The sequence below is a fragment of the Mustelus asterias genome, chromosome 14 (assembly GCF_964213995.1).
Source record: "Mustelus asterias chromosome 14, sMusAst1.hap1.1, whole genome shotgun sequence".
In the NCBI taxonomy this organism is placed as follows: domain Eukaryota; kingdom Metazoa; phylum Chordata; class Chondrichthyes; order Carcharhiniformes; family Triakidae; genus Mustelus; species Mustelus asterias.
This window is the reverse complement of record NC_135814.1, coordinates 101632261-101658797: the sequence shown is the minus strand read 5'-3', so window position 1 is coordinate 101658797 and position 26537 is coordinate 101632261. Positions and strand designations below refer to the sequence as shown.

The window sequence follows — 26537 nt, the reverse complement described above, 5'->3', positions numbered from 1 at the left end:
CCCAGCCAGCGACACCCAAGTCCCACGAATGAGTGAGGAAAAAAAATCACAAAAAAGCTAGCAAGCAGGTGCAACAGGTAGTTAAGAAGGCCTTTATTGCAAAGGGCTTTGAGTTTAAAAATAGGTCTTGTTGCAATTGTACAGAGTGTTGGTGAGGCCTCACATGTAATACTGTCTTGGTCCCCTTACCTAAAAAAGGATATTGCAACATTGGAGACAGTCCAAAGGAGATTCACCAGGCTAATTCCTGAGATGAGGGGGCTGTCAGATCAAAACAAACTAAATAGTCTGGGTCTGTATTCCTTGGAGCTTAGAAAAGTGAGGGTGACCTTATTCAAGCATGATGGGGTTTGACAGGGTAGAGGGTGAGATGTTTTCACTCGTGGGGGAGTCTCGAACAAGGGAACAGAGCTACAAGATAAAGGGCCGGTCATTTAAAACTGAGGTGCGTAGAAATTTCTTCTCACAGAGGGTGGTGAATCTCTGGAAGTCTCTGCCCCAGAGGGAGGGGGAGGCTGGATCATTCGGAGTATTTAATGTGGAGGTGGATCGGTATTCGATGGATCCAGGAATGGAGGGGAAATGGCACAGAAAGGAGCTGAGGCCGGCATCGATCAGCATGATCGTACTGAATGACTGGGCAGGCTTGAAGGGCCTGGTGGCCGACTCAGAATTCCTACAGTGCAGAAGTAGGCCATTCAGCCCATCGAGTCTGCACCAACCACAATCTTACTCATGCCCTATCCCTGTAACCCCACATATTTACCCTGCTAATCCCCCTGACACTCGGGTCAATTTAGCATGGCCAATCAGCCTAACCTGCACATCTTTGGAGTGTGGGATGAAACCGGAGCACCCGGAGGAAACTCACGCCGACACGGGGAGAACGTGCAGAATCCACACAGACAGTGACCCGAGGCTGGAATTGAACCTGGGTCCTTGGTGCTGTGAGGCAGCAGTGCTAATCACTGTACCACCCTATTTCCTCCTGTTTCTATTTCTTGTGATTCCAACAGAAACGGCCTTCATGGCTTACTGCCGGATGCAACCTCGTTGCTTTGCGGAGGAGGGACAGAAGAGAGAAGGACATTTTTAAACCAGTAAAATATCTCTCACTATCTGAAGTCTGCTATCTCGAGCGGCAATGTTATGTCTCAGCCAAAGTAGGACACCATGTCCAAAATTATAGCTCGACAAATAGAACCAACAGCCGAATGAATATGTAGATTGTAGCAAGAAGTGTGTACCTGGTGGAGTGTATGCATCTAGTGATGAGTGTACAAGCACAGAGCGCCTCTTCGAAGGCATCGGCATTTTTCTCTCTTTGTATTTGGCCAGAGCTGCTTGGACTGCTTCTGTGTGCAAATCTGTGGAGACAGAAAGATCAGCAAAACAATCAGAACAAACACAGAATCGACAATCACTGCACCTTAACCAAGCACCTCAAAGGAAGTCTAACTTGCTGCCGTGTACTGGGGACAAATCGATCATGTAGATCGATCGGCAATCCACAGATTTCAACTCCGTTACTGCACGGAGTTACCAAAATCCAGCTTCCTCTTGGGTGAGCAAAGTGGGGAAAGAGCGGTGGGGTTGAGGAGAGTGCGGGGGGAGGAAGGAAAATTGAAAGGAATTTTATCCCATCTCACATAAACCCCATGGAGAACACGAGCCTCTTGCATGAACCAAAATACAAGATGTTATCCAGGAGAATCTTGCTGCAATGTTCTACGGAAATTTATAACAGTTGTATCATAAATTCAAATAGAACAACAATTAAAATCAGCAAGGGGTGAAAATAATCAGAAACATAGCTAATCCATAGAATCCCTACAGAGCAGAAAGAGGCCATTTGGCCTATCGAGTAGGCACTGATTGTCTGAAAGAGCCCACCTTGACCCTCCCCTCTATACACTATCCCATAGAAACCCTACAGTGCAGAAGGAAGCCATTCGGCACATCAAGTCTGCACCAACGACAATCCCACCCAGGTCCTATCCCCATAACCCCATGCATTTACCCTGCTAACCCCTTGACACTAAGGGACAGTTTAACATGACTAATCAACCTAATCCGCACATCTTTGGACTGTGGAAGAAAACCGGAGCACCCGGAGGAAACCCACGCAGACACGGGGAGAACGTGCAGTGACCTAAGGCCAGAACTGAACCTGGGTCCCTGGCACTGAGGCAGCAGTGCTGACCACTGTGCTACTGGATTGCTGGTGCGCCCGAGTGCAACACAACAGCAGAGAAGCCAAAGGAAGTGCTGAAGATTGCAGAGTGGGCTCCGAATATTTTGCCTTAGTTCATCACAACAGATGCTTGGAATCTGATCTATTTTTAATAACTGAGATAGCAGAAAATGATCCAGACAACCATCTTAGGATATTTGAACTGCAAAATGTCCAAGGAGAATTGTGCATCTCTTCCCATGGACAGAGCTGGTGCAATCCTATCCAAAGTGTAAATAGTTCCAATAGAAAGAATACCACAATGGAGCAGGAGAAAAGCAGTCTTTTCCTGAAGATACAACTCCTCAATGCTGTCAAAAGCAGGCACTTCACCTCAAGTCCCTGTTGGCACTTCAATAAACACTTCTCATCGCTGATAAGAACTGCAAAGAGTGTAGCAGACTAGCTGAGTCACAGGCCAAGTGGTCCAACTGATCTGAAGAAACTGAAAAAGATCACCTTTAAATTTGAGTCTTGCTGACGGAGTAGTGGGCACAGAAACTTTCCCCAGTAACCTCTGGTTGTAGCTCTCATCCGAAGAGTAAAAATCACGAGTTTCAGGTTGTCTCCCCAAAGAGGCTTGATCGTAGTGAACCAGGCAGTATGGTACAGGAAATTGAGAGATTCTATTCCTGATTTGTGCTGAACTAGTTTAACCCGCCCAAGACAGAAATGGGAGCACTGTAATGATTAGCTCAAATATCTCCATGATAAGGAGAAATGACAAAGGACATGACAAAGCGACTGATTCTTGATTAAATTACCCTGAATTTGCCAAAGTGCCAGATCGGAAGACGTGCCTGCCAGACAGACTTTATATCTTACACTTCAGCTCAAGGGAACTATTAGCATCACAAATTGCTGCAAAAGCAAACTCATTAAAGCATTGTAAAGGCAAGGCATCTGGGACTTCAGTGAACAATGGGACTGAAAGTCTACCTCTTTAAAAAAAGGTGATTTAAAGATTGAGAAAGAGACGGAGCAACAATGGAGGAGGAAATGGGGTGAATTAAGATTCAAAACAGATACAGAAAGAGAAACAATGAAAGGCAAAGAGTTGTGAACGAAGCCCAGTCCATCACGCAAACCAGTCTCTCATACATCGACTCCGTCTACACTTCCCGCTGCCTCGGAAAAGCAGCCAGCATAATTAAGGACCCCATGCACCCCGGACATTCTCTCTTCTACCTTCTTCCATCGGGAAAAAGATACAAAAGTCTGAGGTCATGTACCATCCAACTCAAGAACAGCTTCTTCCCTGCTGCTGTCAGACTTTTGAATGGACCTACCTTATATTAAGTTGATCTTTCTCTACACCATAGCTATGACTGTAACACTACATTCTGCACCCTCTCCTTTCGTTCTCCCCTATGTACTCTATGAACAGTAAAAGCAGAATACTGCAGATGCTGGAATCTCAAACAAAAACAAAAAATGCTGGAAAATCTCAGCAGGTCTGACAGCATCTGTGGAGAGAGAATAGATGTGGAGATGCTGGCATTGGACTGGGGTAAACAAAGTAAGAAGTTTAACAACACCAGGTTAAAGTCCAACAGGTTTATTTGGTAACAAAAGCCACTTTTGCTACCAAATAAACCTGTTGGACTTTAACCTGGTGTTGTTAAACTTCTTACTGAGAGAGAATAGAGCCAACGTTTCGAGTCTGGATGACCCTTTTTCAGAGCTGACGAAGGGCCATCCAGACTCGAAACGTTGGCTCTATTCTCTTCCCACATATGCAGTCAGACCTGCTATGATTTTCCAGCATTTTCTATTTTTTGTACTCTATGAATGGTATGCTTTGTCTGTATAGCACGCAAGAAACAATACATATTACTGTATCCCAATACATGCGACAATAATAAATCAAATCAAATCAAAAAGAGCAGAGTGACAGAAATAGAATCCCTACAGTGCAAAAGGAGGCCATTCGGCCCATCGAGTCTGCACCGATAACAATCCCACGCAGGCCCTATCCCCAGAACCCCACACATTTACCCCACTAATTCCTCTAACCTACACATCCCAGGACACTAAGGAGCAATTTAGCACAGACAATCAACCTCGCCCGCACATCTTTGGACTGTGGGAGGAAACCGGAGCACCCGGAGGAAACCAAACACAGACACGGGGAGAATGTGCAGACTCCGCACAGACAGTGACTGAAGCCGGGAATCGAACCCAGGTCCCTGGAGCCGTGAGGCAGCAGTGCTAACCACTGTGCCAGCGTGCTGTGCCGAGATGACACATATTGAGACAGAAGGGAGAAGAGAAAATAAAATCAACATAAATTTGTCAAAAAAAAACTAATGGTTTACCAGCTATAGGAATGAGACTTCAAATAAATGCTTCCATTCAGGGCAGGGGATATTGAGAAGCATGCCAGTAAATCTAGTCACTAAAAAGGTATTTGCACGATTAAATATCCGTCCTAACTTTCAGTGGCAACTTTAATTGAGAATTGATGCGCAAATGGAGCAATTTGTCAAAACTCTCAGGGTGATGAATTGTAAACTGCTGCTCTTGCGAGGCTAACTGCAGATCAGCATAAATTGCAGAAAGGGCTCACACAGAACTCTCTCTCACTACAAACTGCTGGACAATTTGCAGATTAACAACAGCAAGCATTATTAAATTGTCATGATTTTTCCAGAAAAAGGAGGTGGTGATGGCCTAGTGGTATAATCACTAGACTATTAATCCAGAAACTCAGCTAATGCTCTGGGGACCTGGGTCCGAATCCCGCCACAGCAGCTGGTGGAATTTGAATTTAATTTTTAAAATCTGGAATTAAGAATCGACTGATGACCGTGAAACCATTGTCGATTGTCGGAAAAACCCTTCTGGTTCACGAATGTCCTTTAGGGGAGGAAATCTGCCGTCCTTACCCGGTCTGGCCTACATGTGACTCCAGAGCCACAGCAATGTGGTTGACTCTCAACTGCCCTCCAAGGGCAACTAGGGATGGGCAATAAATACTGCCCAGCCAGCGGTGCCCATGTCCTACGAATGAATAAAAGAAAAATAAAGAAAATCCCCCGGTCCGCTATTCAATGAGCACTGCTGGAACATGGAGTCACGAGTGGCTTGGATTTTCCCCACGTCCCCAGCTAAAGTGACTTCTGAAATGCAGACGATAGCTCAAATATCATTTTATAAGATAAGATATAGAGGATCAGAATTAGGCCATTCAGCCCATCGAGTCCTCTCCGCCATTCGATCATGGCTGATATGCTCCTCATCCCCATTTTCCTGCCTTCTCCCCATAACCCTTCAACCCATTCCCAATTAAAAATCTGTCAAACTCCTCCTTAAACTAACTCACTGTCCCAGCATCCACCGCACTTTGGGGGAGCGAATTCCACAGATTCACAACCTTTTGGGAGAAGTAGTTTCTCCTCAACTCTGTTTTAAATTTGCTGCCCCTTATCCTAAGACTATGACCTCTCGTCCTAGAATGTCCCACAAGAGAAAGCATCCGCTCCACGTCTACTTTATCCGTACCTTTTACCATCTTGTATACCTCAATTTGATCTCCCCTCATTCTTCTAAATTCCAGAGAGTATAGGCATAAACTATTCCATTTTCAAGAGAAGTGATAATAAAAATGAATTGGGATGGGGTGGGTTGAAGGCAGAAAAGAATAGTTTCCTGCTGGCCAATAGAACATAGAACAGTACAGCACAGAACAGGCCATTCGGCCCACGATGTTGTGCCGAGCTTTATCTGAAACCAAGATCAAGCTATCCCACTCCCTATCATCCTGGTGTGCTCCATGTGCCTATCCAATAACCGCTTAAATGTTTTTAAAGTGTCTGACTCCACTATCACTGCAGGCAGTCCATTCCACACCCCAACCACTCTCTGCGTAAAGAACCTACCTCTGATATCCGTCCTGTATCTCCCACCACGAACCCTATAGTTATGCCCCCTTGTAATAGCTCCATCCACCCGAGGAAATAGTCTTTGAACGTTCACTCTATCTATCCCCTTCATCATTTTATAAACCTCTATTAAGTCTCCCCTCAGCCTCCTCCGCTCTAGAGAGAACAGCCCTAGCTCCCTCAACCTTTCCTCATAAGACCTACCCTCCAAACCAGGCAGCATCCTGGTAAATCTCCTCTGCACTCTTTCCAGCGCTTCCACATCCTTCTTATAGTGAGGTGACCAGAACTGCACACAATATTCCAAATGTGGTCTCACCAAGGTCCTGTACAGTTGCAGCATAACCCCACGGCTCTTAAACTCCAACCCCCTGTTAATAAAAGCTAACACACTATAGGCCTTCTTCACAGCTCTATCCACTTGACTGGCAACCTTTAGAGATCTGTGGATATGGACCCCAAGATCTCTCTGTTCCTCCACAGTCTTCAGAACCCTACCTTTGACCCTGTAATCCACATTTAAATTTGTCCTACCAAAATGAATCACCTCACATTTATCAGGGTTAAACTCCATTTGCCATTTTTCAGCCCAGCTTTGCATCCTATCTATGTCTCTTTGCAGCCTACAACAGCCCTCCACCTCATCCACTACTCCACCAATCTTGGTGTCATCAGCAAATTTACTGATCCACCCTTCAGCCCCCTCCTCTAAGTCATTAATAAAAATCACAAAGAGCAGAGGACCAAGCACTGATCCCTGCGGCACACCGCTAGCAACCTGCCTCCAATCCGAAAATTTTCCATCGACCACCACCCTCTGTCTTCGGTCAGACAGCCAGTTACCTATCCAATCGGCCAACTTTCCCTCTATCCCACACCTCCTCACTTTCATCATAAGCCGACCATGGGGGACCTTATCAAACGCCTTACTAAAATCCATGTATATGACATCACCTGCCCTACCTTCATCAACACACTTAGTTACCTCCTCAAAAAATTCTATCAAATTTGTGAGGCACGACTTGCCCTTCACGAATCCGTGCTGACTATCTCGGATTAATCCGCATCTTTCTAAATGGTCGTAAATCCCATCCCTAAGGACCCTTTCCATCAATTTACCAACCACCGAAGTAAGACTAACCGGTCTATAATTACCAGGGTCATTTCTATTCCCTTTCTTAAACAGAGGAACAACATTCGCCATTCTCCAGTCCTCTGGCACCATCCCCGTGGACAGCGAGGACTCAAAGATCAGCGCCAAAGGCTCTGCAATCTCATCCCTTGCCTCCCACAGAATCCTAGGATACATTTCATCAGGCCCAGGGGACTTATCGACCTTCAGTTTATTCAAAACTGCCAAGACATCCTCCCTCCGAACATCTATTTCCTCCAGCCTATTAGCCTGTAACACCTTCTCTTCCTCAAAAACATGGCCCCTCTCCTTGGTGAACACTGAAGAAAAGTATTCATTCATCACCTCGCCTATCTCTACTGACTCCATACACAAGTTCCCACTACTGTCCTTGACCGGCCCTAACCTCACCCTGGTCATTCTTTTATTCCTCACATAAGAGTAAAAAGCCTTGGGGTTTTCCTTGATCCGACCCGCCAAGGACTTCTCATGTCCCCTCCTAGCTCTCCTAAGCCCCTTTTTCAGCTCATTCCTTGCTAACTTGTAACCCTCAATCGAGCCATCTGAACCTTGTTTCCTCATCCCTACATAAGCTTCCCTCTTCCTTTTCACAAGACATTCCACCTCTTTTGTGAACCATGGTTCCCTCACTTGGCCATTTCCTCCCTGCCTGACAGGAACATACCTATCAAGGACATCCAGTATTTGTTCCTTGAAAAAGTTCCACTTTTCATTAGTTCCTTTCTCTGACAGTTTCTGTTCCCAACTTATGCCCCCTAATTCTTGCCTAATCGCATCATAATTACCCCTCCCCCAATTGTAAACCTTGCCCTGCCGTACGGCCCTATCCCTCTCCATTGCAATAACAAAAGACACCGAATTGTGGTCACTATCTCCAAATTGCTCTCCCACAACCAAATCTAACACTTGGCCCGGTTCATTTCCCAGTACCAAATCCAATGTGGCCTCACCTCTAGTCAGCCCATCCACATATTGTGTCAGGAAACCCTCCCGCACACACTGCACAAAAACTGCCCCATCCAAACTATTTGACCTACAAAGGTTCCAATCAATATTTGGAAAGTTAAAGTCCCCCATGACAACTACCCTGTGACCCCCACACATATCCATAATCTGCTTAGCAATTTCTTCCTCCACATCTCTATTACTATTTGGGGGCCTATAGTAAACTCCTAGCAACGTGACCGCTCCTTTCCTATTTCTAACTTCAGCCCATATTACCTCAGTGTGCAGATCCCCCACGAAGTGCCTTTCCGCAGCCGTTAAACTATCCTTGATTAACAATGCCACTCCTCCACTTCTTTTACCAGCTTCCCTACAATTACTGAAACATCTATACCCCGGAACGTCAAACAACCATTCCTGTCCTTGTTCTACCCACGTCTCCGTAATGGCCACAACATCGTAGTCCCAAGTACCAATCCACGCCCCAAGTTCATCTACCTTGTTCCGGATGCTCCTTGCATTGAAGTAGACACACTTCAACCCACCTTCCTGTCTACCGGTACCCACCCTTGACCCTGATACCTTCCCCAATGCCTCACCACCCTCAACACTGACTTCTGGACTACAACTCCTTTTCCCACTCCCCTGACAAATTAGTTTAAACCCCCCTTAAGAGTCGTATCAAATTTCCCTCCCAGGATATTGGTGCCCCTCTGGTTCAGGTGCACCCCGTCCTGTTTGTACAGGTCCCACCTTCCCCAGAATGTGTTCCAATTTTCCACGTATCTGAAACCCTCCCTCCTACACCATCCCTGCAACCACATGTTTAACTGCACTCTCTCCCTGTTCCTCAACTCGCTATCACGTGGCACCGGCAACGTACCAGAGATGACCACATGTTTTGTCTTGGCTCTCAGCTTCCAGCCCAGCTGCCGAAATTCCTGTTTTAAAACCCCGTCCCTTCTCTTACCTATGTCATTGGTACCAATGTGCACCACGACTTGTGACTGTTTCCCCTCCCCCTTCAGAATCTGGAAAACACGGTCTGAGACATCACGGACCTTGGCATCCGGTAGGCAACATACCATCCGTGAGTCTCTTTTGCTGCCACAGAACCTCCTATCTATCCCTCTAACTAACGAGTCCCCAATAACAATCGCCCTCCCGCTCTCACCTCTGGAAAATTCAGACGTCTACCACTCTACACCATATTAATCTGAACAAGAGAAAGCTTGGTGACTTATTATAAAAAGTATTTCCTCGTTGCTTTGAAGGGATTGTCGAAAGCAAAAGAAAAATTACAACAAGTCAAGAAAACTTTATGAGTCACAGTTCAGGAAGCATGGTGGCACAGTGGTTAGCATTGGTGCCTGAGAGCACCAGGGACCAGGGTTCGATTCCGGCCTTGGGTCACTGTCTGTGTGGGAGTTTGCACGTTCTCCCCGTGTCTGCTCGAGATTCCTCCGGGTGTTCCGCTTTCCAAAGATATGCAGGTTAGGTGGATTGGCCATGTTAAATTGCCCGTTAAGAGTGTCGAAGGATGTGTAGGTTAGGGGGATTGGCCATGCTAAATTGCCACTCAGTGTCCAAAGATGTGTAGGTTTGGTGGATTAGCCATGGTAAATGTGTGGGTTTCCTCCGGGTGCTCCGGTTTCCTCCCACACTCCAAACATGTGAGGTTAGGGTGATTGGCCAAGCTAATTTGCCCCTTAATGTCAGGGGGATCAACAGCGTAATTCTGTGGCGTTACGGGGATAGGGTTTATTGTCGGGACAGGCTCAATGGGCTGAATGGCCTCTTTCAGCACTGTAGGTATTCTATGATTCTATTAAGGATTGAAGATCTATCTGATTCTTACTCAAAAGTGATGGGAATAACTACTCTTACTTATTTAATGATTAGCTTTCTATGTAGAAAGAGCTGTAAATCACAGGAAAATTGCTCCAATATATTTTTCTCATTCTGCCCAACCACGGTCATAAAGCTTTCCTCCTTCATTAATGCCAATAATTTGACTTTTCCAGGTGACATTTAAAACAGTAAAAAATTGAATGTAAATTGCCACCTTTCCCCCTACCGCATTTGATGAACTGGGGTTATGTAACTGTTGGAAAATTTATTTGCACACAAAAATATTGGCAGAAGAAATAAAATGCTAAATGGAACATAATGTTTCCACATTGTTGAAACCACAGCATGTCATTAGTGGAAAATAACCTGTCATTAGTGAGTAGAGGCCAAACATTGGTTACAAGTTCCTGTGGGAAAAAACATTATGATTGTGATGATACTATTTATATATATTCACCTGATGAAGGAGCATGACTCCAAATAAACTTGTTGGACTTTAACCTGGTGTTGTGAGACTTCTTATTGTGCCCACCCCAGTCCAACGCCGGCATCTCCACAGCATGGATATATTTTATGTTTAAGGGGAATGTTTTAAGATTCAGTTTTTGAGGAATACAGCTCAGATGCTGGGAAAGCAGGATAATTACTCATTTTAGCCCTGTAGTGTAACGACGGCCTCAACCGGGATATTGGGTTCATGTCCCACTATTTGTAACCCCCGCAGAGTTTCACTGGCTGTCTTGTCTGGAGACAATACACATCTTTTTAGCCTGTCTTGATGCTCTCTCCACTCATGCTGTTTTGTTTCTTAAAGACTTGATTAGTTGTAAGTATTCGCATTCCAACCATTATTCATGTAAATTGAGTTTGTGTCTTTATATGCTCTGTTTGTGAACAGAATTCCCACTCACCTGAAGAAGGGGCTTGCAGCTCCGAAAGCTTGTGTGGCTTTTGCTACCAAATAAACCTATTGGACTTTAACCTGGTGTTGTTAAACTTCTTACTGTGTTTACCCCAGTCCAACGCCGGCATCTCCACATCGTGTTTACTTTGAACAGAGCTAATTGACTCTTGTTTACAAGAGGGTTTTTTTTTAATTAGAGGAATGGAAGCTGGGGTTTTTGTTCAGGTATACAGGGTCATGTGATGCTTTGGTTAATGGGAGGAGCTAGGTATGTAGCAGAGAGAGAAAGAGCTCTCTGTTGAGATTCTGGCCGGGGTTGTTTAAAGACAGAAGTCGGCAAGTGGCTCTGAAAATCAAAACCTCTGTGGACTTCAAGGTTGTTAATTTATAGCAAGTATGTCTAGGTTTGCTAACTGTATTTAAAGTGGCATTTGAGTCTAAGGGGGCTGTTGCTTATTTGGAACTGAAATAGTGGTAAGTTAGAAATGAGTGTTGTCCCCTTTCTTTTTTTAACTATTGTTCAACTGTTAAAAATTAAGCTGCTTCATTTTGTTAGAGTTATATTTTAACTGTGTTATGAATAAAGTTGTTTTGATAAAAGAACCCGAAATTGTCAGCAGAATTATAACTGGAGCAAAGCACCCTATCCTCATATTTATGCCACAAATTGAAAAATTGCTGGATCTTCATATTATACAATGTGGTTTGGGTCCAGGACCCTAACACAGTGGATTTGACTTTTTCTTTGCCACTCAGGTTTGTTACATTTTCTGAAAGAGATGTGCATCTTGGAAGCCGCAATTTTACAGAAAGCCCACACTCAACTCCAAAACAATTGGGCTTTTGGGACAACTGGGCGGACCTTTGCTTCATATTCATGCTGACCTATACATGTCGAAAGTTCAATGGAATCAACTACGGGAGAATTGCCCGCATCCATCTCGTGTTGCCCCTGACCTGGGAGAGTTTGACGGGACACAGTAGGGGGGGATTTATTCTGTTTCACACCAGTGCTTTTGCCTGCGGTGCAAATGCTTATCAGGACAGTGTAGGAAACATAGCTGTAGGAGTAGGCCATTTCACCCAGAGCTTGTTACACCTGCCATTCAATAAGATGACCGTTTAAGCAGATCATAAGAACATCAGCAATGGGAGCAGCAGGAGGACACTGAGCCCTTCGAGCCTGCTTCAACATCTGATGCAATCATGGCCATCTTTCACCTCAACCTCAGCAAGGCCTCACCCTCGTATCGTTTGATCCCCTTCCAGATCGAAAAATTTGCCAATCTGATTATACTCAACAATTCAGCATCCAGTGCGCTCTGTAGTTGAAAATTCCAAAGATCCACAAGCCTTTAAATCTCTCCTCCGAGTCTGGAACGGGTATCTCCTTATTCAGTGACCACAACTCCTGTGGTTTAGACTCCCAAGCCTAGGAGGAACATCCTCCCACCATCTAGCCTATCAAGCCTCTGAAGAAAATGTGTTTCAATGAGATCACCTCACAAATCTTCTTATATTTTAGGGGAATTAGACTTGGTCAGCTCAATCTCGCAAAACCCCCTCTTCCCAGGAATCTGCCAAATGAATCCTTTGCTTCACTCCCTTTAGGGCACCTCGGTAGGTAAGGAGGAGAGCTTATTTAGCCACGCTAAATTGTCCCTTAGTGTCATAAGGATTAGCAGGGTAAATACGTGGGGTTACAGGGATAGGTGGGATTGTTGTCGGTGCAGGCTCGATGGGTCGAATGGCCTCCTCCTGCCCTGTAGGGATTCTATGAGGCCACAACTATACATCGCACTCCAGGTGCAGTCTCACCAAGGTCCAATACAATTTAGTACGGCATCTGTATTCACGCTCAAATCCCTTTCTATTAAAGACAAATAAACCATTTGCTTTCCCGATTGCTTGCTGCACCTGCAGGTTAACTTTGTGAGTTGTAAACTCAAATATTTAAATCTCATTTCATAAACTCTAAATAAATATGAATTCCGTGGAGAAATAAAATATCCATGGAAAATTTGACCCATCCATGGCTAACTAAAGAGAGTAAGATGTGCATTGGATCAGGAGAGTCTAATGGGACAATGTGGGCGGACCTTTGCATTATATTCATGCTGAGCTGCACATGTTGATAGATCAATGGAATCAACTACAGGAGAATTACTCACATCCATCGAGTGTTCCCCCGACCTTGGAGACTTTTATGGGACACAGCAGGGGAGATTTATTCTGTTTCTAACCAGTGCTTTTGCCTGCGGTGCAAATCAATCATAGAATCCCTAAAGTGCAGGAGGAGGCCATTCGGCCCATCAAGCTTACACTGACCAAAATCCCACCCAGGTCCTATCCCCATAACCCCACATATTTACCCTGCTAATCCCCCTGACACTAGGGTCAATTTAGCATGGCCAATCAACCTAACCCGCACATCTTTGGACTGTGGGAGGAAACCGGAGCACCCGGAGGAAACCCACGCAGACACAGGGAGAACGTGCAAACTCCACACAGGCAGTGACTCAAGGCCGGAATCGAACCCGAGTCGCTGGTGCTGTGAGGCAGCAGTGCCAACCACTGTGAAAGGCTTGAAAGGACAGCGTAGGAAACACAGCTATAGGCCACTTCCCCCTGAGCTGGTTACACCTGCCATTCAATGAGATGACAGTTGACGAGAAACCCAACTCCATATCCCTTTTCCCACATTCCTTCAGGCTTTTGGAAATCATTCATTTCACATTAATAATTGATCAAGCAGCAATCACTAGTTACAAAAGAAAAAGCCAAATTTCCAACACACCCTGCATAGAGAGGTCTTTCATAGAATCATTCCTAAAAAACCTGGCTTGAATTTTTACACTCCATATCCAGCAGAAATAGTTTCTCCTTATCTACCCTCCTCAATAACTTGAAAATCTCAATTAAACCAACCCTTGACCTTCCATATTCCAGGGGATGTGACTGTAGTTTGTATCACCTCGCAAATTAACCTTTGGAGCCCAGGTATCATTCCGGCAAATCTATGATACACTCTCTCCCTCCAAGGCCAATGCATCCTAAGTCGATGGCCTCACATTTTCCTACACTGATATGTGGGTAGAGCTGGGTAAGAGGCTCTTTCGGAGATTTGGTCCAGAATCAATGGACCGAATGGCCTCCTCCTGCACTGTAGGGGCTCTGTGGTTCGCTGTTCTCACCCACTCCCTGTCAAATCTGGGACATCATAGAATCCCTACAGTGCAGAAGGAGGTCATCTGGCCCATCAAGTTTCCACCGACTCTGTGAAAGAGCATGTTACCCAGGCTCACCCTATCCCCCTAGCCCCCGTGCAATTACCCCGCTAATCCCCTAACCTACACATGTTTGGACACTAAGGACAATTTAGCATGGCCAATCCACCTAACCTACAGAGCTTTGGAAACTAAGGGACAATTTAGCGTGGCCAATCCATCTAACCTGCACAACTTTGGACACTAGGTGGCAATTTATCATAGAAAGAAATCATAGAAACCCTACAGTGCAGAAGGAGGCCATTCGGCCCATCGAGTCTGCACCGACCACAATCCCACCCAGGCCCTACCCCCACATATTTACCCGCTAATCCCTCTAACCTATGCATCCCAGGACTCTAAGGGGGAATTTTTAACCTGGCCAATCAACCTAACCCGCACATCTTTTGGACTGTGGGAGGAAACCGGAGCACCCGGAGGAAACCCACGCAGACACAAGGAGAATGTGCAAACTCCACACAGACAGTGACCCAAGCCGGGAATCGAACCCGGGACCCTGGAGCTGTGAAGCAGCAGTGCTAACCACTGTGCTACCGTGCCGCCCTATTTAGCATGACCAATCCATCTAACTACATTATTGGACACTCAGGGGAAATTTAGCATGGCTAATCAACTTAACCCGCACATCTTTGGCGTGTGGGAGAACAACAGGGCGCCTGGAGGAAACCCATGCAGACACGAGGAGAATGTGCAAACTCCACACAGACAGTGACCCAAGGCTGGAATTGTACCCAGGTCCCCGGCGCTGTGAGGCAGCAGTGCCATCGTGCCACCCACCAGAAACCAACTAATTGTGGGGATTTGTCACCCCTATCAATGCTACTATTTTCATTACTGTACTTTGCTTGTGTGAATTTTGGTGACTCACTGTTCCTGCTCCAGTATTATTCCCCCTGGGATTTACAGCACACTGATCTTTACCTCCAGTGGAAATACTGAGCAAAATTGTTATTCAGCATGTCTGCCACTTCCTTATTTTCACTGATGTCACACTTATCAATCTTTAGGAGCCCGCGTTGCTCCTCACTACCCTCTTTTGCTGAATATAACTGCAAACACTTGTGTGTTAATTTCAAGAAACTACAAAAGGTCGTGAATGAAGCCCAGTCTGTCACTCAAACCAGCCTCCCATCCATTGACTCTGTCTACACTTCCCACTGCCTCAGAAAAACAGCCAGCATAATCAAGGACCCCACGTACCCCTTTGGCACCTTCTTCCATCAGGAAAAAGATACAAAAGTCTGAGGTCACGTACCAACTGACTCAAGAACAGCTTCTTCCCTGCTGCTGTCAGACTTCTAAATGGACCTACCTCACATTAAGTTGATCTTTCTCTACACCCTAGCTATGACTGTAACACTACATTCTGCACTCTCTCCTTTCCTTCTCCCCTATGTGCTCTATAAATGGTATGCTTTGTCTGCATAGTGCGCAAGAAATAATATTTTTCACTGTATCCCAATACATGTGACAATAATAAATCAAATCAACATCTCTTACAAATTTTTCCAAACTATGTCATAGTTCTTGCTAACTGTTTTGTCACCCTTCAATGTTCTTAGCATTTCTTTGAGTCGCCAACATCTGCATGATTCTTTGCATGTTTTTTCTGTATTTTTTTTTGTTGTCTCTTACCTCCAACCTGCCCATGGCTGTGTTTTTTGGCAGGTAGAGCTCGGATCCCTTAAGGGATGTAAACTGATTCTGTAACATGTTTTTCGAACAACCTCCCACTGATCTTCTGTTGTCATGTTATCCATGAACAGACTTGGCGGATTACTGTGGAATGCCTCCTTACCGTAACGTCAACTTCAACTAATTCCATGGTCTGAGTAGCTGCTTCGCATTGCCCCGTCAGTCGCTCGCTCGCTCGCACGCACGCACACCCCCATCCACCACCCCGCACAAGAAAAGACTAACATGAACAATAAAAAGGGAAAAGCTCCAGGGGACAAGACGACAACAAGCCACAACATAAGGGCAAAGGCACCACAAGGGGCAAGCAGGGTTGGACGTGAGATGAACGAAAAGAGGCAGAGCAAGAAGAAAAGTGGAAATGTCCTCTCTCTGTCCAACCCCAAAAACCCTCAATACAAGCATCTCCATGGTCAGGGAAGAAGTAGCACAAATCATGATCTCGGGGCCACCACCTCGGATTTGGAGGTGAACACTCATCTCCACCAGCCAGAACAATGGAGAACCGCTGTGGACTGACTGAAAGATGTCATGAACATTCATAGAGATATCAGGAGGTCATCCAATTCCTCAAGCCTGCTCCACTATGCAAGTAAATTTTGATTGATTTGTACCTTAACTCCACACACCAGTCTTGGTGTCTTTGGTTAATAAACCAAGTCTATCAATTTATAGAATCATACAGCGCAGAGGAGGCCCTTCGGCCCATTGAGACTGCACCAGCACATTAGAAACACCTGAACTCCCACCTAATCCCATCTGCCAGCACTTGGCCCAATAGAATCAAACTCCAGTTTTGAAATTTTTAATTGACCAGCTCACAACAGTTCAAGGGAGAGAGTTCCTTACTTCCACTATCACTTGTGAGAAGGTGCTTACAACATCTCTCCAAAAAGTCCTAGCCTAATTTTCTGGTTATTCTTCTCCCAGCGGCCATTACAATGATTGCAGCCGTTCACACAATGGCACAAAACACACGTCCTTTAAGGGTTAGCATCTTCCTTGCAGAGGAATACAACGGCGTGATGCTGAGAGGAGTTAGAACCATAGAATCCCTGCAGTGCAGAAAGAGGCCACCCAGCCCGGTGAGTTTGCACCATAAGATATAGGAGCAGAATTAGGCCATTCGGCCCATCAACTCTCCGAAAGAACATCCCGCCGAGGCCCTCCCCTCCGCCCTATCCCCATGATGCCGTGCATTTTTATCATCGCTAATCAACATAACCTACACATCTTTGGACACGGGTGAAGTCTGCTTGTGTGGCAAATCTGTCAGTCAACTCGCAATATGGCAAGAATGTGTTTAGTTCCTCCAAAAGAATGAGAGAGTTGATCTTTCTCTACACCCTAGCTATGACTGTAACACTACATTCTGCACTCTCTCCTTTCCTTCTCTATGAACAGTATGCTTTGTCTGTATAGCGCGCAAGAAACAATACTTTTCACTGGATACTAATACATGCAACAATAATAAATCAAATCAAAAGGTATAGGACAGAATGTTTAGCGGACCATTTTCCTCTTGTATCGGCCCCGACAGAAATGTCATGGGAAGTACCAAAGACCATCTTTCCAAATCCAGGGAAAGGGGAGTACGGAATGGGGAATATCCAGCTAGTTTGTTAATGTAGACAGGATTCACCAGACTATTCCACTCTAATGGCCCAAAGAGTGACTGCTGTAAGAAGTGAGACAGGACAATTACAAAGAATGGCCTGCTATAGGGTTTAGAATACAAGACGCTTTCTCAATGCAAGTAATCCTTGGATCAATAAAACTCCTCGCAACGCAGCCTTTTTTGATGGCAAGAGATTCATTCTATGACAATGACACTCCATCTTCACCTCCGCCGCACAGCAGCATGACTTACCCGATCGATACCGTTCATCCCTGGAATTAGAGGCTCGGGATTTGGGCTGCCTGGTCGCTGCCACAAAAGCGACAGAGGAGGAAAACGGCGAAGGCTGGATAGGTCCTGGGAGCCGGGACTCAATTTGAAAAGAAGGGTCTACACCTGCAGGGGGAAAACAGAGGTTTAATCTTCACAACGTCTCTCGCGACATCCTCCCTCAGAGGTAACTCCCGTTCATTCAGCAGGCTGAAGAATACTTACCACACGGCGACGCTGGACTTCAGTTCATTCAGCAGCTAGGGGCTAAAGAGTGCTACAGAATCCTGAAACTTTCACACTAGTCTCGAGGTGTCCAGATCACCAACAATCTGTCCTGGTGCCCCCCCCCATGCCGACGTTATAGTTAAGAAAGCCCACCAACGCCTCTACTTTCTCAGAAGACTAAGGAAATTTGGCATGTCAGCTACGACTCTCACCAACTTTTACAGATGCACCACAGAAAACATTCTTTCTGGTTGTATCTCAGCTTGGTATGGCTCCTGCTCTGCCCAGGACCGCAAGAAACTACAAAAGGTTGTGAATGTAGCCCAATCCATCATGCAAACCAGCCTTCCATCCATTGACTCTGTCTACCCTTCCCGCTGCCTTGGAAAAGCAGCCAGCATAATTAAGGACCCCACGCATCCCGGACATTCTCTCTTCCATCATCTTCCGTCGGAAAAAAGATACAAAAGTCTGAGGTCACGTACCAACCGACTCAAGAACAGCTTCTTCCCTGCTGCCATCAGACTTTTGAATGGACCTACCTTGCACTAAGTTGATCTTTCTCTACATCCTAGCTATGACAGTAACACTACATTCTGCACCCTCTCCTTTCCTTCTCTATGAACGGTATGCTTTGTCTGTATAGAGTGCAAGAAACAATACTTTTCACTGTATACTAATACATGTGACAACAAAAGATCAAATCTAGGTATGACCTTTCTTCGCATCCAATTTAAATAATTATACTATTTCCATTGTAAAAGCTGCACTTCAAGGTGAATGCCACATTCTGTTTGGCTGTGGTGGCAAATGGGAGGTGTAGGTCATCTGGAGACAAGGACTGCAAAGCTGGAGTTTCAAGAACACCATTCAGATCCAATCACCTATAGCTAAAACTTCACAATGATCAGTACGAATAACGATAGAGCGGAGGCGATGGCCTAGTGGTATTATCACTAGACTGTTAATCCAAAAACTCAGCTCATGTTCTGGGGACCCGGTTCAAATCCCGCCACGGCAGATGGTGGAATTTGAATTCAATATAATATCTAGAATTAAGAATCTACTGATGACCATGAAATCATTTCCTTCCCTAAAGGAACCAGATGGATCCTTTGGGGAAGGAAATCTGCCGTCCTTATCCGGTCTGGCCTATGTGACTCATGAGCCACAGCAATGGGCAACTAGGGGTGGGCAATAAATGCTGGCCAGCCAGTGACACCCATCACCCACAAATGATTAAAAAGTTAGACAAAGTCCCCCTCCCCAAATCAGTACGTGTGATGGAGAATCACAATTACACATTGCCCCGCTAGAGTTATGCAAGTTTGAATTTCTTTGAACGACTATCCTCGAATATATCTAGACTCCTTGAAAGTGGAGTCACAGGTGGACAGGGTGAAGAAGACATTCGGCATGCTTGGTTTCACTGGTCAGAACATTGAATACAGGAGTTGGACGTCTTGTTGAAGTTGTACAATGATGTGGAGATGCTGGCGTTGGACTGGGGTGAACACAGTAAGAAGTCTCACAACACCAGGTTAAAGTCCAACAGGTTTATTTGGTAGCACAAGCCACAAGCTTTCGGAGCGCTGTCCCTTCATCAGGTGAGTAGGATTTCAGTTCACAAACAGGGCGCCTGGGTTTGCAAAATCTCACTAACTGTCCTGGCTGGAGACAATACACATCTCTTTAACCTCTGCTTAACCCTCTCTCCACTCACATTGTCTGTACCTTTAAGACTTGATTACCTGTAAAGACTCGGATTCCAAGCATTATTTTGTAAATTGAGTTTGTGTCTTTATATGCCCTGTTTGTGAACAGAAATCCCACTCACCTGATGTAGGAGCAGCGCTCCGAAAGCTAGTGGCTAGTTAACCCTGATAAATGTGAGGTGATTCATTTTGGTAGGACAAATTTAAATGTGGATTATAGGGTCAAAGGTAGGGTTCTGAAGACTGTGGAGGAACAGAGAGATCTTGGGGTCCATATCCACAGATCTCTGAAGGTTGCCACTCAAGTGGATAGAGCTGTGAAGAAGGCCTATAGTGTGTTAGCTTTTATTAACACGGGGTTGGAGTTTAAGAGCCGTGGGGTTATGCTGCAACTGTACAGGACCTTGGTGAGACCACATTTGGAATAGTGTGTGCAGTTCTGGTCACCTCACTATAAGAAGGATGTGGAAGCGCTGGAAAGAATGCAGAGGAGATTTACCAGGATGCTGCCTGGTTTGGAGGGTAGGTCTTATGAGGAAAGGTTGAGGGAGCTAGGGCTGTTCTCTCTGGAGCGGAGGAGGCTGAGGGGAGACTTAATAGAGGTTTATAAAATAATGAAGGGGATAGAGAGAGTGAACGTTCAAAGACTATTTCCTCGGGTGGATGGAGCTATTACAAGGGGGCATAACTATAGGGTTCATGGTGGGAGATATAGGAAGGATATCAGAGGTAGGTTCTTTACGCAGAGAGTGGTTGGGGTGTGGAATGGACTGCCTGCAGTGATAGTGGAGTCAAACACTTTAGGAACATTTAAGCGGTTATTGGATAGGCACATGGAGCACACCAGGATGATAGGGAGTGGGATAGCTTGATCTTGGTTTCAGGTAAAGCTCGGCACAACATCGTGGGCCGAGGGGCCTATTCTGTGCTGTACTGTTCTATGTTCTAGTTCTGGACACCCTATTATAGAAAGGATATTATTAAACGAGAAAGAGTGCAAAAAAGATTTACTACGATGCTACCGGGACTTGATGGTTTGAGCTATAAGGAGAGGCTGGATAGCTGGGACTTATTTCCCTGGAGCGCAGGAGGCTTAGGGGTGATCTTACAGAGGTCTATAAAATAATGAAGGGCATCGATCAGCTAGATAGTCAATATCTTTTCCCAAAGGTAGGGGAGTCTAAAACTAGAGGGCACAAGTTTAAGGTGTGAGGGGAGAGATACAAAAGGGTCCAGATGGGCAATGTTTTTCACACAGAGGGTGGTGAGTGTCTGGAACAAGCTGCCAGAGGCAGTAGTAGAGGCGGGTACAATTTTGTCTTTTAAAAAGCATTTAGACAGTTACATGGGTACGATGGGTATAGAGGGATATGAGCCAAACGCAGGCAATTGGGACTAGCTTTGTGGTAAAAACTGGGCGGCATGGACAAGTTGGGCCGAAGGGCCTGTTTCCATGCTGTAAACCTCTATGACTCTATATCGGTTGAATGCCCCATTATTTTCACAGTAACATCATTGCAGTGTTAATGTAAGCCGCCTTGTGACTAATAAATAAACTTCAACTTAACTTTAACCATTTATTCAAAACTAATTTATAGCACAGGACGAGATCTTTTCTCCGTAAATCCAAAAACTGAACACATCCAAAAGCTGCACCTTTTTTGAACCTCATCGACCTCTAGTGCAGAAAGTTCCGTTGATTGCACTCTGTCCCTTACAGTTTTTGTGAACATGTCAAAAAGAAACTGATTACCGGCACCCTGTATTTATTATTCAGTGAAACATCTATACTCATAGGCCACTTCATTTATCTTCAACGATAGCTAGCCTCGGCTTAGGCTATTGTAAACTGAGTTTGTACGTACTATATCCAAAAATCAAAATGATCTGAAGTCCGAAATGCACATAGCCCCGAGAGTTTCGGATAAAGAGTGCTCAACCTGTAATGCATTGACAATTGATTGGTGCTTGTCAACTCCTCTCAACTGGAGAATGAAGGACTGTCCGCTCCAATTGACATTAGCTGTACTCCCAACGTTCAATGTGAAATTTGGGGCGAGCGTTACAATTTAGCACTTGCACCTGGGAAAAGCACTCCACAGTCAAGACAAAACTACGAGCAAAATCCTCAACCTGAATTTCAAAGATCAATCGCAATATTAAATGGAATGAAATATGGTCAGAAAACAATCGATTGCATGCTTGTTTCCTGATGCAAGACAGTAATCAGTAACTTTGAGTGTTAACCTACCTAAGGCGGCACGGTGGCAAGCACTGCTACCTCACAGCGCCAGGGACCCGGGTTCGATTCCCGGCTTGGGTCACTCTCTGTGTGGAGTCTGCACGTTCTCCCCATGTCTGCGTGGGTTTCCTCCGGGTGCTCCGGTTTCCTCCCACAGTCCGAAAGACGTGCTGGTTAGGTACATTGGCCGTGCTAAATTCTCCCTCAGTGTACCCGAACAGGCGCCTGAGTGTGGCGACTGAAGGATTTTCACAATAACTTCATTGCAGTGTTAATGTAAGCCAATATGTGACACTAAGAAATAAACTTTAAACTACTTTGCAAACAAATCTTCATCCAATTTTTCAATCCAACCACTTGCATGAGATAGTTTTCAGAATGTACAGTACCATCAAACAAATATGAATTTCTAGGCAACAGGAGAATTTAATTCCGAACATACTCCACCAGATTTGCACGAAATGCCAATACACACAAAACCTGATGTATGAGACAGGAACTGGAGTTTTCAAGAATCACATGCACAGTTAAAAAGTGTTGACTGAGTGTTTTCACAAAGAAAATCTGCATTTATAAAGTGTTCTATATCATTCAAACATCTTAAATGCTCCACACACATTTTCTGGAGTGCAAGAACTATTAAGGCGACAATCTTCCATTTGCCACATCCCCACACACAGCAATGATGTAAATTATTGGTTCATCTTGATGATGACACTGGTTGAGGGAAAAGAAGGTGGCACAGTGGTTAGCACTGCTGCCTCACAGTGCCAGGGGCCCGGGTGCGATACCCGGCTTGGCTCACTGTCTGTGCGGAGTCTGCACGTTCTCCCCGTGTCTGCGTGGGTTTCCTCCGGGTGCTCCGGTTCCCTCCCACAGTCCGAAAGACGTGCTGGTTAGGGTGCATTGACCCGAACAGGCACCAGAATGTGGCGACTAGGGGAATTTCAGTAACTTCATTGCAGTGTTAATGTAAGCCTTACTTGTGACACTAATAAATAAACTTTAAAAAAAATCTACCCTCAATACTGAACTGAAATATTATAAATTAAGAGCTCAAATCCTCATGTGGCTCCCAAATCCGCATACATACGAGAGTCGAGTTATGTGCCAATCTGAACTGACAGGTTGTAAATGTAAAAAAAGGTTACGCTGCCCTGATTGAGGTCATTCATTGTGTTGATGGTGTCAATTTAATAAAAGTTCACTGACTGGAGTTAGAGAAAATAAAATACAACCATGAAGACACAAATAGAATCAAAATGTCCCTCTCTACGTAATTATAAGCCAGGAAATCTGCAAAGATATTACAGGAAGCGCAAAATATTTATTAGGTTGTAGGTTTACATCAGAGGATTTAACTAAATGAATGTAATTCTTAGTTTTAAAATTTAGCTGTATAAAATTTAGACTGTATAAATCGAGAGCGGCAAACACAAATAGCAATTGTGAAACAAGCAGCAGAAATGTTACCATTCGCACATCATCAGCTGAAGTGACAGAATTCAACTGAAAAGTTATCAACTGAATGATACATTCACAGCCACAGCTTCATACAGTCATCTCCACATATTGTACATTAAAAACTAAAAACAAAACTCTAAGTCGCAAAGAATAATCATAGAATCACTACAGCGCAGGAGGAGGCCAATCAACCCATCGAGTCTGCACCGACTCACCAACAGGGCCACTTACCCACATATTATCCATGTAATCCCACATATTTACCCCATTAATCCACCTAACCTATACACCTCGGGACACAAAGGGGCAATTTAGCGTGGCCAATCCACCTAACCTGCACATCTTTCGGACTGAGGGAAAAAACCGGAACACCCGGAGGAAACCCACGCAGACACAGGGAGAACGTGCCAACTCCACACAGACAGTCATCCAAGCCAGGAATTGAACCCGGGTGCCTGGCGCTGTGAGGCAGCAGTGCCAACCACTGTCACCGTGCCACACACACTTTCCCTTGCAATTCAAGTCTTGCCTAGGCCATGTCCCTGCCTTCTTGTTCCACATTGATTTATTGGAACTGTATCTCTTCTCCCTTTCATGTGCCCTGAATCGTGTACTTTCCAAGTACTTTGTCCCTACTTTTCTCCCAGTTGTACACACACTATCTACTTTCAATGCGTGACTGCACTTGCTTCAATCAGTCACATGCATTCACTCCCAAAGCTCGCATTTGTATTCACTCCAGACACCCTGCAAGAGGTTTTGTTTGAGTTGCTCTCATGAACGATTGTTGACAGCAGCAAAATCGGCAAAGAGTGTTGCTCTGCAGCACAGCGGCCATGAGAAACCGTCTCGCTATCACACTTGCCTGGGGCAGCCCAGCGTAAATATTCCAAGGACAAGTGTCTATTTATCACTACTCAAGGTCTGACTCCTGTGGGAAAGCTTAACCACCTTGTCCACGCTAACAAAGCTCAACTAGCTTTGAGCTTTTAAAAGAGTGACCGTCAGATCCACGCACAGAAAACGTTTCTGTCAGTGTTGCTACTCAAGTTTGGGCCTATTCATGGAGGTGTTTCGAATTCTTGTTCAGGAAGTTAATCTCAGTTGTGCATGCTCGCAAAGCACTGTACTGAAGGAATGATTCAATTCTGGCAAGCATCACTGATTTATCTGAAGCACAGTCTGAAAAAAAAGGACAGGACTGAGTTCTTTACTGTTATTGACTGTACAAAAGAGAAACTCTCAGCCCGATACTTGGCCATTTATGTAATCTAGACAAGCAAAGAAATCTCATGAAGAGTAAACTGTTGCTTTACATTCTTGCGAGTGTCGGGATGAGTGCGAGGAAAAAGCTTTGATGTGTGACTTCTTCAGCACTGAACATAAGGAAGATTCGGATTCATGACCTACACGAGTTAAGCAAGAATTAAGATCCACGATTTCAGGATTGAGAGAAGAACCTTGCCCTAGCCAGAACAAAATATTCGGATACTTGATTTATTATTGTAAGGCAGCATGGCAGCACAGTGGTTAGCACTGCTATCTCACAGCGCCAGGGACCCGGGTTCGATTCCCAGCTTGGGTCACTGTCTGTGCGGAGTCTGCACGGGTTTCCTCCGGGTGCTCTGGTTTCCTCTCACACTCCCAGGATGGCCATGCTAAAATTGCCCCTTAGTGTCAGGGGGACTAGCTAGGGGTTATGAGGAGAGGGCCTGGATGGGATTGCGGTCGGTGCAGACTTGATGGGTCGAATGGCCTCCTTCTGCAGTGTAGGATTCTATGTACTGGGATACAGTGAAAAGTACAGTTTCTTGTGCACTATACAGACAAAGCATACCGTTCATAGAGTACATAGGGGAGAAGGCAAGGAGAGGGTGCAAAATATAAGAGCCATAGAACAAGAGTTAAAAGATAGAATTAGAGGGTATGCCGGGGACAGCTCACAAGACGTTGCCTCACTCCAGCACCATCTTGTATGATTTCTTTATTTTTTAGTGTCACAAGTAGGCTCACATTAACACTGCAATGAAGTTACTGTGAAAATCCCCAAGTCACCACACTCGGGCGTCGATTCGGGTACACTGAGGGAGAATTTAGCATGGCCAATGCACCTAACCAGCACGTCTTTTGGACTGTGGGAGGAAACCGGAGCACCCGGAGGAAACCCATGGAGACACGGGGAGAACGTGCAGACTCCACACAGTGACCCGAGGCTGGAATTGAACCCGGGTCCCTGGCGCTGTGAGGCAGCAGTGCTAACCACTGTGCCACGGTAAATGCAAGCTGGAGCGGGATGGGGCCAGTTTTAATTATTACTCCATTCTTGAAGTTACAAAGCTAATACTCAGAGTGGGCGAGGCAGACTTGAATCCATCTCCTGGCTTGCTCCAAAATCTAAATTTAAACTGAATCCAATTCATGATCCCTACAAGAGAGACAAACAAGATCCAAGCTGACAAGAAAGGGCATTACACTCCATCTTGGGCTTGATCTGGGTGGCACAGTGGTTAGCACTGCTGCCTCACAGCGCCATGGACCTGGGTTCGATTGCCGGCTTGGGTCACTGTCTGTGCAGAGTCTGCACGTTCTCCCCATGTCTGCGTGGGTTTCCTCCGGGTGCTCCGGTTTCCTCCCACAGTCCAAAGATGCGCAGGTTAGGTGGATTGGCCATGCCAAATTGTGCTTTAGTGTTCCGAGATATGTAGGTTAGAGGGATTAGTGGGGTAAATGTGTGGGGTTGTGGGGATAGGGCCTGGGATAGGATTGTTGTCAGTGTAGACTCAATGGGCCAAATGGCCTCCTTCTGCACAGTAGGGATTCTATGTATCTGATGCTTGATCTTAGCCAAAAGGCCATTTAGGACTGGCATGAGCTAAATAGAGTTATGGGTCAATTTACAATTAACCAAAGGATCAATATTCTCAGAGGGAGATTAATTAAATCTGGGAAAAAAAAAGAGTAGGGGTGGCGGAAGGAGATTAAAGTAGGCAATTTTGTGTATGGCTATTAAGGAGATGTGAGGTTAAACATGACAGGAAAGTTTACAAG

The 26537-nt window shown here is 45.3% G+C and overlaps 1 protein-coding gene across 4 annotated transcripts in view; it reads right to left on the bottom strand.

Annotated features, from left to right (window-relative positions):
* LOC144503902 (disco-interacting protein 2 homolog A-like) overlaps positions 1-26537 on the bottom strand; it is a 304026-nt gene that overhangs the window by 143962 nt on the left and 133527 nt on the right. For 2 of the 4 annotated variants that reach the window (XM_078228953.1, XM_078228954.1), the window contains exons 3-4: positions 17823-17966; positions 1248-1367 (exon numbers count right to left, since the gene is read on the bottom strand). The exons of 1 other annotated variant lie outside the window; for it this stretch is intronic. In XM_078228953.1, coding sequence (XP_078085079.1) covers positions 1248-1367; positions 17823-17966 — 264 coding nt within the window. The remainder of the gene's footprint in view (positions 1-1247; positions 1368-17822; positions 17967-26537) is intronic. One more of the 4 variants, XM_078228955.1, reaches the window with a different exon arrangement.